At 39.6% G+C, this 13,064-nt stretch overlaps 1 protein-coding gene across 1 annotated transcript in view; it reads left to right on the top strand.

Moving 5' to 3' along the window:
• The first annotated feature begins 1,419 nt into the window (after positions 1-1,419).
• The window catches only part of LOC105939594 (glutamate receptor, ionotropic, delta 1a), a 332,951-nt gene continuing 321,306 nt past the window's right edge, over positions 1,420-13,064 (top strand). The window contains exon 1 of the mRNA XM_036142376.1: positions 1,420-1,699. Coding sequence (XP_035998269.1) covers positions 1,426-1,699 — 274 coding nt within the window. The 5' untranslated portion in view covers positions 1,420-1,425. The remainder of the gene's footprint in view (positions 1,700-13,064) is intronic.

Here is a 13,064-nt window from a genome sequence, read left to right as displayed (position 1 = left end):
TTTTTTTTATGTACAAAGGTTAAAGATAATCCTGGTGGTGTCAGGAAATAGAAAGAAAATAGTCCAGAGAAAAGTCAAGCTCTGAGGATTGTGTTTTACTGCAGGAAATGAGCTGCGTGGCTCTTTGGAGGCTGAGTTTTCCAATATGAAGAACTTAGATAATTTTTTTCTTAAAGCAAATCAATTTAAGAAGTGTGCGTGTCTGCATTTTTTTAGATTAGAGCTGCCTATCTGAACAAAGGTGTAAACCTTTGAACTCAGAAGAAGTTTTTTTTTGGATCAGTACTTTCATGTACCATTGTCTGAAACATTCATCTATAAATATTCATAGGTTACAGATCATAGCGGTTTAATCAAGATCTATCAGAGTTGTAATTAAAAGTGTTTGTCACTCTGCTCAACTTTGAGAACAACAAACTATTTCTGTACAAATGCACAGGATGCTATGGTATTCAGTTTCCCAATCAAGTAACTTTTATTTTTGGTTGTTTTTTGCAAAAGAGAACACCGCAAAAGTTGCCATCATCTGTTTTTTTTTTTTTTTTTTCTTATGCCTGGCAATTAGGGTCGGCACATTTTACTGACATCAACTTTATTGTAAAAGGGCAGGATTTGGAGCTCTTGTTAATTTCTTTATAATCGTGGGTAGATTTGGTCTGCAGTCTTGAGTCCTCCATCCTCATATCCACCTTGATAAAGAAACCACAACAAGTTTAAATGGAGAAAACTGGAAGCAAAAGCTGTGACTGTATGGTGAACAACTAAACCCACCCTCTGAATACCAATCAATCTGCTATTTATTATACTATTGCTTAAAAATAAAACAGGTGCATTTCATGGTTAAATTTAGATATTGTCACATTTTCCTTTCAGTAATGTCCTCCCTTGATTTTCACACCATTTTGCCATCCAAGTTTTTCCTGTTTTTAGTTTTAGTGATGCTATATCAGACTCAATTCTAGTCGATATGCGCCTTTCTGTCTTTAGATCCTCTGTTTGCAGCAGTGAACATACACGCTGCAGTCCAAGTTATTTTTTCTTGCATTTTTGCCCATCTAAGGTGAGATGCAGGAGGTATGGGATACCTTGAACATGAGCTCTGTTGTAGCCTTTGAGCTGGAAACATTAGCTTTTTATCATTCTGCGCAGATCTTGTTTCAGTGGAATCTGATGAATCGCTTTAATGATACGGGTTGGGAGCTCGCGGATAGAAAAAATGTCAAGCTAAAAAGATAAATTTAGGTAGTTTAAGTAGCTCACAACCTTCTCTTTTTAAACTCATTTACATTCTTTGTGGTACAATACAATACAGTTATTGTACTGAGCTTTTTATTGTTTTCCAGTTGACAGAAAATTAAACTCTTTTGCATGTAAAAATAGAATTATTTTCAATCTCTCTCTTCTCCCTTGGCAGCATGCGAGCTGATGAACCAGGGCATCCTGGCGTTGGTCACGTCGACAGGCTGCGCCTCGGCCAGCGCCCTGCAGTCCCTGACGGACGCCATGCACATCCCCCACCTGTACATCCAGAAGAACAGCGACGGCTCTCCCAGGACCGCCTGCCAGTTCAACCCCAGCCCCGGTGGGCAGCGCTACACGCTGGCCGCCCGGCCGCCCGTACGCCTCAACAACGTCATGCTGACGCTGGTGGAGGAGCTTCGCTGGCAGAAGTTCATCGTGTTCTACGACATCGAGTACGGTAAGCGCAGCTCCCGCCGCTCTGCTGGACTCCCGGAGGGAAAGTGCAACCGATGTGCTACAGCGGACTCGTCTGAGACAGGATTTGGTGTTTGTCAGTCTGATGTTTTAAAGTTTGATCTGCTTTGAATGAAAGAAAAGTGGTTTTTAAAGACTTTTGGAGTCTGCAAGGTGTGAGGAGGAAGTCCTGTCTGCAGATTACACGTCTGCACTGCAATTCAATGTTCCAGAGAACGTGGGACAAATGAGTGAATATGGATGCTTTGAATTATTAGGATTTAATTCAATTAGACTGTCTTATTGAAATGTTCTCCCCTTGGTGAATTCATAACCCTGGTTTATACCTACGCGTAGCTGTTCTTTACATACCACTTACACTTATTGTGTTCTGAACTGCTGGACATCAGATATATTTCTTTTGATAGCAATTTTTATTTTAAAGGAATTATCAGGAATTATACAAATGCTCGATTTTCATATTTTATTATTTATACTATTTTCCCAAACACTATATAATGCACTAGCTGTTTCCAATTATGCTGTTTCTAATCTCAAACAAGGACTAACTGAGATTACGACGCTGGTTAATTTAAATAACTTGGAGGAACGTCCGGTAGCTATTACTTATTGGAGTCATAAGCACATTTCCTTACAATAAACCATGAGGCAATTATTCAAGTTAATTAAAATCATGAGTCATGAAGGTGTGGACCTGACACTTTGACACATGATTGGTGTGAAATGTCTTGTTGGAAACTGCATTTTGGATGACTTGCACGCACGCACGCGCGCACACACACACACACACTCACACACAGCTATTGCTTATGCTGCACTGTGAATGCTCTTTAATGGTATGTAGTCTTACAAAGTGAGATACTATAACCTAAATTAGTGGACAGTTTTCTTTAACAGCAGAAGTTTTAACAGTTTACTCTTCATTTACCCACGAATCAGCCGCTGATCTTTATGCCTGTGCCCAGGGGTCAGATGTCAGGACATATGTGCAGGTTTTTTATTCTGACATTGAGCTAAAATCCTTGTTGCTGAACGAGAGAACAACCTAAAATCAGTCGGTGCAACAGCTGACAAACCAAATTCTGTTGTGTCCTCCTTTTATTACTGCATGCACACATAATGAGGAAAAAATAAAATAATAAAAAAAAAACATTTAAATCAAGTCTTTTTTTTTTTACATTGCATTCTTTATGTTGCATCTCTTATCTCTATAAATTATATATTTATATATAAGGTTATTTATATATAAGGTATATATTTATATATCAGGTATATATATATATATATATATATATATATATATATATATATATATATATATATATATATATATATATATATACATATATATACCTGATATATATATATATATATATATATATATATATATATATATATATATACCTGATATATATATATATATATATATACCTGATATATAAATATACAAGGTAGGAACACTTGGTTTGGCTCAGGTGGTGTTAGTCGGAAGGGCCGAACAGTTTGTGACCTCTGTGCTGTCGTGATCAATGTTGGAGGATGTTGGCTACGAAGATGGACTACGGAACAGCAAATGCAATCAATGGTGAGCAGTAGATGTTTAAGCTGACAAGGTAAGCGCCACAGGAGTTATTGGACTTTTTTGGTCCCATAAGTATTCATTCATAACATGGGCATCTCGTCAACACCCTCTACAGATCTAAACAAAATGCATTAATAAGACACAGCCTGAACATAAGATAAGATAGGCTTTATTGATCTCACATTGGAGAAATTCACATGTGCGCATACCCGTCTAAGAAAAATCCACCATTTATACCAAACATCCCTGCTTCATGCATTCAAAAGATTGAGGAAATGATCTTAATTTTTCCATCTGACTTGTGACCAAATCCCTCCCATCTGCCAAATAAACGAATCCACCTTAATCAGATAATAATTAAAAAGTTGATCTTTTAATTTGTCACACTCTGTTTACCCAGCAGCTGTTGCTGCAGTTTTTTTTCCTTGAGCTAGCTTTACTCCAGTGGTTGATATAATACTTGCAGCTGATGGAGCATATATGGATGTTTTGTTTTCACTGCACCTCCTGCTGATTTATCTGTTTCAGATTTAGTCTGAGTAATGTTTTGTGTGGATAAAATACATTTTGTTCGCTTCTGAAGGATGCTTTTTTTCCCCTTCCTTCTTCAGCCTCAGCACTGATGTTATGGTAACTCTCTGTCTAAGACCATGTCACCCACATGGTGCCTTTGCCTCCTTTTGATGACTCACCAGCTTTGGTAGACAGATGATGCAGCTCTGCTTGCAGAAACACACCATCCTGCTCTGGACGCCAGCTTTTCATTAGTTTGGAGTTTCATTGCTGCACTCTGCAGGCTCTCTAACCAGTCTTCTTTATTTCTATATAATAATAAAAAACTGTTATTTAGCAGTCATTAAAAAAAAAATGCTGCATCCAAACGTATTTGTTTGGTTGTTTTTTTTTTTTTTTTTCTTAACTTTGTTGCGAATTTACCCTATGCGAACTCTCGGAGAATGGCTGTAAGCAAATAATTGAAAAACCATTAGGAAAAAGCCCTAAGTGCCTCAATGATTTTCCACTGTTTGCAGGCTGAGAGAGGTTGTTGCAGGGAAACTTCTGAGCCCGGTTCTCCCATGTGTTTGTTTGGAATAGCTCACTTTGATTGTATCTTAATGAAATCACATTAGCCTTCATGGGTTCTTCAGTGTGATCAATAAGGGATGGTGGCAATTACAATATAGGGATATGGACCGATGCAGGCGTTTAGCCTCTCGGATACTCTTATCCAGGCTTGGGGTGTTTAAAACTAATGCAGCAGCACTAAATCAGAAACCAATAAAATAAAATAGAAAATAAAAAAAACTTTGAAAACTTTCTCAGTAATATTAAATATAAAATGCATTGATCCTCTAAACATGATCAACCCCAAGGTTTGTTGACACCTAAGAAAAGGGTATGGTCTCCAAACGCTGCCTCAATGACAAAGATTAAAATATATTGTTAAAAACTTACATGCTCATGCATCAATAAGCAAACTGACTAGATGTATAAACAGTGTGAATAAGGGTGGGCAAAGGGGCAGTTTGAGCCCCCTTAACTCAGGCTCTGACCCGTCTACATGAGGCAAAAATAACTATTTGAGGGGACCAAAATATTTATGTCCCATGTTACCTGTCTCAAAATAATCATGTAAGGATATAGTAATAACATCCCTCTGAAGTGCACTAAAATGTTGACCTGATGTTACTTTAGCCTCACACTGCTATCAGTCAGATTCACCTTTAAAGGAGCAATAAGCAACATTTCACCACTAAATGGAGCTTTGGTCTGTAGACCAAAACAAGACGTGTAACAGGCCACGCCTCTCTCTGCCTCGCTCCAGCACTCGGCACCCATTTCCCCTTCTCACCCATCGGCTCATATGCGCATATTGGTAAAGGATGAATACACAGCAAAACAGCATCACCTTTCGGGGAACATGTCCAGTGAAGAAGTAACTTCCTAATGCTAAGAGAATTATATGATCCGATGGGCATGCTCTCCACCATTTTGTGCCTAGTAATGGCATTTTATTGGCAGGGAGTGGGTAAGCCCTGAGTGGCAGCTGTTCACGTGCACGTACATGCATGCGTTGCAGGCCCGGCAATGTAAACAAATGACTAGAGAACAACACAGAGAGATGGTGTGTGACACAGTAATTCATCCATTGGATCTTTCTTTTTAAAATAATGAAATTTCGATTATTGCTCCTTTAAGGTAAATCTTCCTGTGATCCAGCAGGTCCAGAGAGTAAATAAGTAAATGTTTAAATTACTCTTCACATTATTTCTTTATCACATCATGCAGTGTCTCCTGTGGCGATTGCTAACCTTTGAAGCATTTTTTTTTTATGTTATAGTTACATTAACTTTACCAGGTGGGTTCAGGTTGTCCTTGGCAGCTGAATTTGGCTTATGACTTGTAGTCTCACCTTAGGCCAGTGGATAAAGGCCTATTTCACCAACCTGACTCTGCTTTATTGTTGTCTCCTGCAGCCTGGGTAGAAGGTGAGGGGCGAAGCACTGAAAGCCAGGCGGTACCATGCTAAGGTATTTAGGTAAAATGAGACCGGATGCTTGCGGCGTTAGTTGAGCTCTGATTAGTCACATCAACCCCTGTTGGGAAGTTTGATTTAAAGCAGTTTTGACTGAAGCAGAAACCCGCTGCTAAAAGAGACGCAAAAAACTTTCAAATATTGTCATTTTCGTTCTTGTTATTGCCGTTGGAGGAAATGAGTTTTGAGTTTGATCCTTTTTCAGGTTGCTTTTATTTAATGCATTCGTTTCTCTTAATTAGAACAAATTATACTGCTATGCGTGGCGTCCAGAGGCAGGTTTCTATGATGCGCCGGTGCTCTCCCTGGTGGAGCGCTTGGATGTGCGAGGGGAAAGTTGTGGGAGATGGAGCAGCTGCAGGATCAGTTTTCCTTGTCAGTGTTATCATGTTTCCAGCCTCCCTGCTGAGCTGATCTCAGCTGTTGTTGCTCTCAGGTTTGTTGCAGCTCCGTTTCTCTTCACATAATGATCCCTCCATTTTCTCTGAGGCTCAAACTGTTTAACACAAACTGTTATTGTGTTTTTTGCCGTGAGATTATTGTGCAACGTAATGCGACCTGCAGCTTCTATGTAATGAGCAAGCAGCAAAGGGGCTATCAGAGGTAATACACGGTGCGAGCTGTTTACAGCTTCGGCATCACTTGTAAAGCACACGTTCTTCCAGATTTTCATAATACACAAGTCCTTCTGTGAAGGTACTGCATATTTAATCATCATGATGCTCATGCTTCTTTGTGTTTTGTTTTTTCTTCTTAGTTTTCTGGAATGTCGAAGTGTTTTGCCAGCAGACTGTATCTTTAATGAATGCGTGGGTTCACTATTAGACGGAAAATTTTTTTGTAGAAGATGTATTTGAGTCAAAAGCAACATTTTGTAAAGATACGATTCTGATTAAAATCTTTTTTTTTTTCTGTTGGAGAAAAAAAAACCTGTCACATCACTGTGAAACCAGAGTCTTTGCACGGCTTTAACAAACGGTGCGCTCTGATGTCAGGCTGCCCACCAGCTCTGATATGAACAAGTGTCAGTCAGCGTGATGAGCGATTGGAAAGAACCTCAGGTCCTGCTGGGTCAGCGCCGACTCTGCCGGGAAAGACACCCCAGTCTGCGTGAAGCTCAGTTTTACTGTGACGGCAGGTGGGGAACAAATGGACTCAACTGTCAGCCTTCTGGGCAACTGATCGTATTTTAAAGGATAAAATGCAATAAGGCTGAGTTTTTTTTTTATCCTGTAAGTAGGAGCTTCAAGGAAAGATGGTTGTCATTGAAAGGGATTAAAGTTACAATAAAGGCCTTCTGGGAGCTGGTGCTGTTTCTTTGCGGCAAATCCTGACTTAGAAGTAGATGTTTAGAGAAGACTTGTTGAACTGAAGCAGTTCAACAAAACTGGTCATGTTTTGAAGCTTGACAATAACCTTGCTGCTAATCATATGGACTTAATTGCTTGGTGTTTCACAGCAGGCAATCTGATGGTCCTCAGATCTTGTTTTTTGAAGATTTTGGAAGATTTAATCCCTCTTCTCCAACAGTGAGCAAACACTCTTTCCCCAAACAGTTGGTTTGTGCTTGAAAACACACAAGTTGAGACCTCTAAGCAATAATTACAGGGAACTTTATAGGTCTAAGGTGATGATTAAAAATTCCTCTTATACTGATACGCTGGTAACACATATATTGTTTTTAGTCATCTCTGTATATCCACACTGATGCACCACAAACAGAGATTGTAAGGATCCTTTTGTTACCCAAAGACTCATCTGAATGTGGACAGCAGGTTTCCACTCAATCAGTGTGGAAAGGACTTAAAACATTTTTTTTTACAAAGCTGTCATCAACAGACCTCACTGATTTAATAAAAGCCTAATCTAGGAAATTGTGAGGAAACTTCATATTTTTTTAAAAAGTAAAATGTTTTTTGGTTGCTTTAAGAAATAAAACGTCAGGCTTTCAAACTCTCTTTGTATCGTAATTGATACGTTAGACCAAAAAAAAAACATTTCCCTCATGTTTTCTGTATTTTTATATGGGGTGTGTAAAATATATTCATTTATATGTTTTAAATTGTATATTCAGAAAAATACTGACTTTGTTGAAAAGTAGAGGTCTTGTATCAAATATCTGTATCAAAAATGATACAGTTGGAGATATAGGGTTATGGCTTTTCCACAAAAACATTTCCTTTGTTCAACCCGAGCTGGTCAACAGGTTCCATAAGCGAATAAGTTTGAGTTAGCTTTTCATCTGTATTCTGAGGTTCTGTGGAAGGTATAGCTGATTTATCCTAGATGATTTATCCTAGCCAACAGAGGCTCACCACCTTAATTTAGTTTCAGTTTGAACAACAAGTAATATTTGTCAATGTTACACAGTTTCAATCCGCTGATCTCTGATCGGCAAACAGGTTCACTGAAAAACAAGGTCTGACACAGTGTTTACCGCAGAAATTAGTAACACTAGCAGGTGATAAAGAGACCAGTGGTGTTTATGAAAGTCAGAAATGACATTTACTGATCTAGAAGGAATTATTAGCTGCGAGCGCAGCTCCGCGCGTTGCTTTGAATGGCGTAAACCTGTGGCAGGTGAATTCAACAAACAGTGAGCGGATAAGACGGTTTGTCTGGTGCTTGAAAACATTTCACTGCTGTTGAATTGTGCTCATTTTTATTACTTGTTATTGTTTTTGTATTTAGACAATGATTAAAAATGAAATACGAAATAGCACAGTTTTAAACACTGGCTGCCCTCTGCGTCCCGCGCCCCACAGCTACAGCACACTGTCACTCTCAAAGCAGCTGGAAGACGCATATCACGATGAAATGTCGTGATATGCGTTATTGTAGCCTTTTTGCTGAAAATTGTTATTTTGTAACAGTGAAATGTAAGTCTGCCTCTCGAGTAGCCAGATCAGTTTTTTAATTTTTTGATTTTTGATTCAGCCTCTCCATGTTCTATAGCAGCATGCTACTGTTATGGCTTTTAGAATCTAACTGTTGTAAATTGATTATACTGATGGATTAAACCATGTCATAAACCTCCAAAATCCAAACGTGTTCTATGATTACCTGTAAGTACATGGTGAGGATCGTGTGGCTTTCGATGCCAATGCCTAACATTGGGCTAACGTAAAGCTGTTTGTCTTACCGTGAGAACAAGAACAAAGCTGCAAGATTGCCACTAAGTTGTGGCTTAGAAAGTTGCGGTTTTTTGGCTGGAGACAGTAAGGGATGATAACAGACCCCTCAATTGTCCCATAAACACCTAGATTGCCATCACAGGGACATAGTAAGATTTTTACCTTAATATATCCTCTTCTAAGTGCCGCTTTAACATTTAGATTGGCTGCTGATCTCCATGAGCCTGTATTTAGCCCCATGTTGAAAGCAGTTCTTTCCACTGTATCAGTTCAGAGTTGGTGTCAGGAAAGAACTAGAGTTCCCAGCAAGGGGTCCACAATGAACAGGTGCTAAACAGGTGAAAAAACTAACAGTAGAATTAAGCGATCATCTCTGGTAGAATTCAGACTTCCAATATAAAGAGTTCTGGGAAACACTTAAAAACTGCTCTGTTACAAATTACATTTTGGAAAAAAATCCTATTTACATGTCAGTTTTTTTTTCTATGACCACTTCAGTTATAACATGTGTCATAGATACAGGTGTTTCTTGCCTAGTAGAACAAATCATAAAAGACTTTTGAGATTTCATGTTGAAGCTCAGCAGTGATCTGTGGCGTGTCTACATACTTGCTGTGGAGCTCTATGTTCACAATAATCAACGGGACGGATCGTTTTTTTACCGAGTAATATTGTAAAAAAAGACCAATTCCCTTTTCAGTAAAATTCTGGTAGAAACATATGTCTCAATATATCTAAGTCTGTCAGAAAGCTGACAAGCTCAGCAGGCCAAATCCTCTTGAGGGCTTTGATATTGGGGCCGGCTCACCAACGTTTGTTTAAATAATGATCATCTGAAATTGCAGTGCGCATGCCCAACACGCCCTCAGTAGACAGCTGTGGGGCACAAATCCTGCGGCCCCGAGCTCAGATCGTCCAATCAAAATACAGGAAATGCACACGTTACGTTTACGTTCTGCCGGAAAGCGTGCGACAATAGTGTTGGTTGGCCTTGCTGGCTCATTGAGGCATTTATTTAAATGTTTTCTGTTCAATACATGAACATTATTAGTGAGCCTTTATTTGTAATTTTATCTTTAAAAATTGTATTGCATTTAGCTTATGTAAAATGGCATTTCTAGTGTGTTGGTTTATCCTAATTTATATTTTATTTAATATTGATCAAAGTCAGGTTATATGCATCACAAAAAATAGTTGCTGCTAATAGGTGTTGAGATTTTGAGCCCCACTTAACTTATCATGCCAGAGATGCCACTGGTAGTGATGCCTCCAACCTGATTCTCCTACTATTTTTTTATTATTGTGCAGGTAAACAAATATGTACCAGTGAAACTGGAAAAGATACCTATGGATCAGCTTGAGACATCTGTTTGGGTCCTCTCTAATAATAAGACGTTTAATTTCCAGCAGTTTGTGACATCACATTTGAATAATTTATGTTAAGGTTTAATTACCTGTCCGTATCCAAGTGTTTTCAGAATTACTTGCATATCATTTTGCAGCATTTCCGACAGAGATGTACAGCGTAATGAGCCGAAACCTATTAAGCCTCAGACTCCACAGTCAGTCAACACTATCCCGATGAGTTCTCTTTGATTGTTCCTACAGTCGCAGTAGCTTTTTATTGGCTTGGGCTTCTGGTTTTCCTGAATGTTAAATGGACCTGAAGCACTTGCTTTAAATCCGATTTAGATTATCCTATTGAGAATCATTTTTTAAGTGGAAAAATGGATGTTTTCCATGTCTGGTGTGGCGGAGACATGCTGTGCGGTGTGATCCCACTGCAACGCTCAGCAATTAGCTGCAGCAACATCAGGGCGCGTGTGTAGAAATTGCATTAAGTCTCTGTTTGTTTTCTCTAAAGCAAGACTCTCCTGCCTGCATGTTAATCACCCTAACAGCAGGACAGGGGGCGGAATGCCGAAGAGCTCAAATTTGAGATGATTCGACCGTTTACACCGGACTCGTGACGGGTTCAAAGTCCCAACTCTTTTTTCAGAACACCTAAAAGACGTTTTGAGCCCAACTTTTCTGGTTGTGAAATTGAGCAATATGCCATGAAATGTTTCACACCTGCTTTATCAACTAATGATGCAGAGTAATGTTCTATAATTTGCTCAGAGTCTTCTGTAGGGAATTAGAGTAATATAACTTTGATAAATAATATATGCCACCACAGTGACATGACATTCTTAAAATAATATGAAATTTAAGTGAGAGATTACAGGTTTGAAGGACTTCTTCACTCCATGCTCAGGAAAACAGTAGAAAGACAAATTTAATATATACAATAGCTAAGTACACGTCTATAGTTTGTTCCCGGTCCAGCACTGAAGTAGGAGGGACAAAACGACTAGAAGATAGTGACCTGGAGCTTTTTTTGATTAAAGACTGTCAAGAGTTGAACACGCATCCTCACGTGCTTGTTTGGTGATGATGGATAAGTGCACAGACGATGTTTGCTGACAATGCTTGATCCGTAATGAGAGTGAGAAGCAGCTGGCGGAGAGCTTGGAGAAGTGTGATCTGGAGATGAGGTTTAATCAAAGTCTGCAGACGGAAGTTAGAATCCATGTGTGCGACTGAAAAAAAGAGAGTACTTCAGATGGAGACAGGGATGGTGTATATATATTGGAACAATGGTTGATAAAGTGGAGCACCTAGAAGGAACACCTGGCTATGGCTACACCCAAACTCACAATGGGACCTGCGTCAAACTCCATCAGGTGCTGCTAATATCACAATGTATGAGGAATCCTCTTTGTATTCTGACCTTGACTAACTTCACTATTCAGACACCCGTCACTGGTTTACATTTTGCATCAAATCATGTTCAGGCTGGACTTCCTGAACTGTCCCTGTCAGAAAGTGGTTCTAAGATTATAGATATAATTGTGGTAAGTGTATTAGATATGGTGTGTCCTGTTTTATATTTCTGAAACTATGGCACATTTGAGATATTCAAGGGCTTCCGCGATCTGCAGAAACCTCTGTGTTTTATTCGGTGTAACCTATAGGTTTTCTTCGCTCTCCTGTCAGCACAAAGATTCCTCATCAGCATCCAGCCTTTATTGGTTTTCCATTTGAAACCTAATTGTCCCTTCAGAGGGCAAATTCACTTTGTTAAAGCATGCATTGTAAAAGCTGAAACTCCTCTCTGGGACTTAATCACACAACTTTATCGATCCGCTACCTCTTTCTTTCTGTTGCTCCGTGTTCTCGCTTCTGTTAGGCTTAAAAGGAGCCTTTTGTATATCTCGCAAGTGAATGTCGGTGTATCTAAACAGTCAAGTTGACGTGGCCGGATTGCGTACTGGCAAATGTTGAAGATTTGCTGATCTGCTCAGTAATGCAAAAATCATTCAAATACAGATAGATGCGCTGTATGTGTTGGAAGAGGGTACAGAGTGTCCACCCACTCTTGGCCCAAAGTTAGCCAACTTTGAACACAGACACACTCAATACATCTTCCCCTTACCGTTTGTCGTCCCCATTTCCCTGCTCTTCATCTTCATCCCCCCTTCGCTGCATGTGATGAGCAAAGCCATTATAAGTGTGCGTGGAGCAGCAGTCCCATTTATTCAGATTAGAGCCTCATTGGTGAGGGACACGAGCAGCAGATGGGCTTTCTGCTTTGGCTGCCTGGCCAAGTCTTTACGGACCTGTTCTGTCAGCCAGCCGTGATGATGATTAAAGAAACTGTTCCGATCGGCCCTTTTCTGCGTCGTTTTTTTTTCATCTAGTCCATACATTTCCTGCTTTTTTCCTTAAAAGAGCTTAAATGTCTTAACTCTTTCCCAAAATGCATTAAATGTGCAACTGTGCGTGCTACGTCTGATTGCTTCCACCATAACACACGATGATTAGGCTTCCTTGGAGTTTAGTCCGGCACATAAATATTGTTTCTAGATGGTAGTAGGCCTTAGAAAAGGCTATCAAAGGTCAGTAAAGGTTTTCACTTCCCTGATGGCCTTTTAATAATCTCTCAGTGTTCAGGCAGCATCCTCTCCTTCCGCTGTCCTGCTGTGACCACCCCCCCAGCCCACCGCACCGCACCTCCCATCATCTTTCTATTTTCTTCCATCCTCCTCCAGCC

Source organism: Fundulus heteroclitus, chromosome 10 (assembly GCF_011125445.2).
Source record: "Fundulus heteroclitus isolate FHET01 chromosome 10, MU-UCD_Fhet_4.1, whole genome shotgun sequence".
NCBI classification, from domain to species: domain Eukaryota; kingdom Metazoa; phylum Chordata; class Actinopteri; order Cyprinodontiformes; family Fundulidae; genus Fundulus; species Fundulus heteroclitus.
Note: the sequence above shows the minus strand (reverse complement) of the source record. Positions and strands in the feature narration are given on the sequence as shown.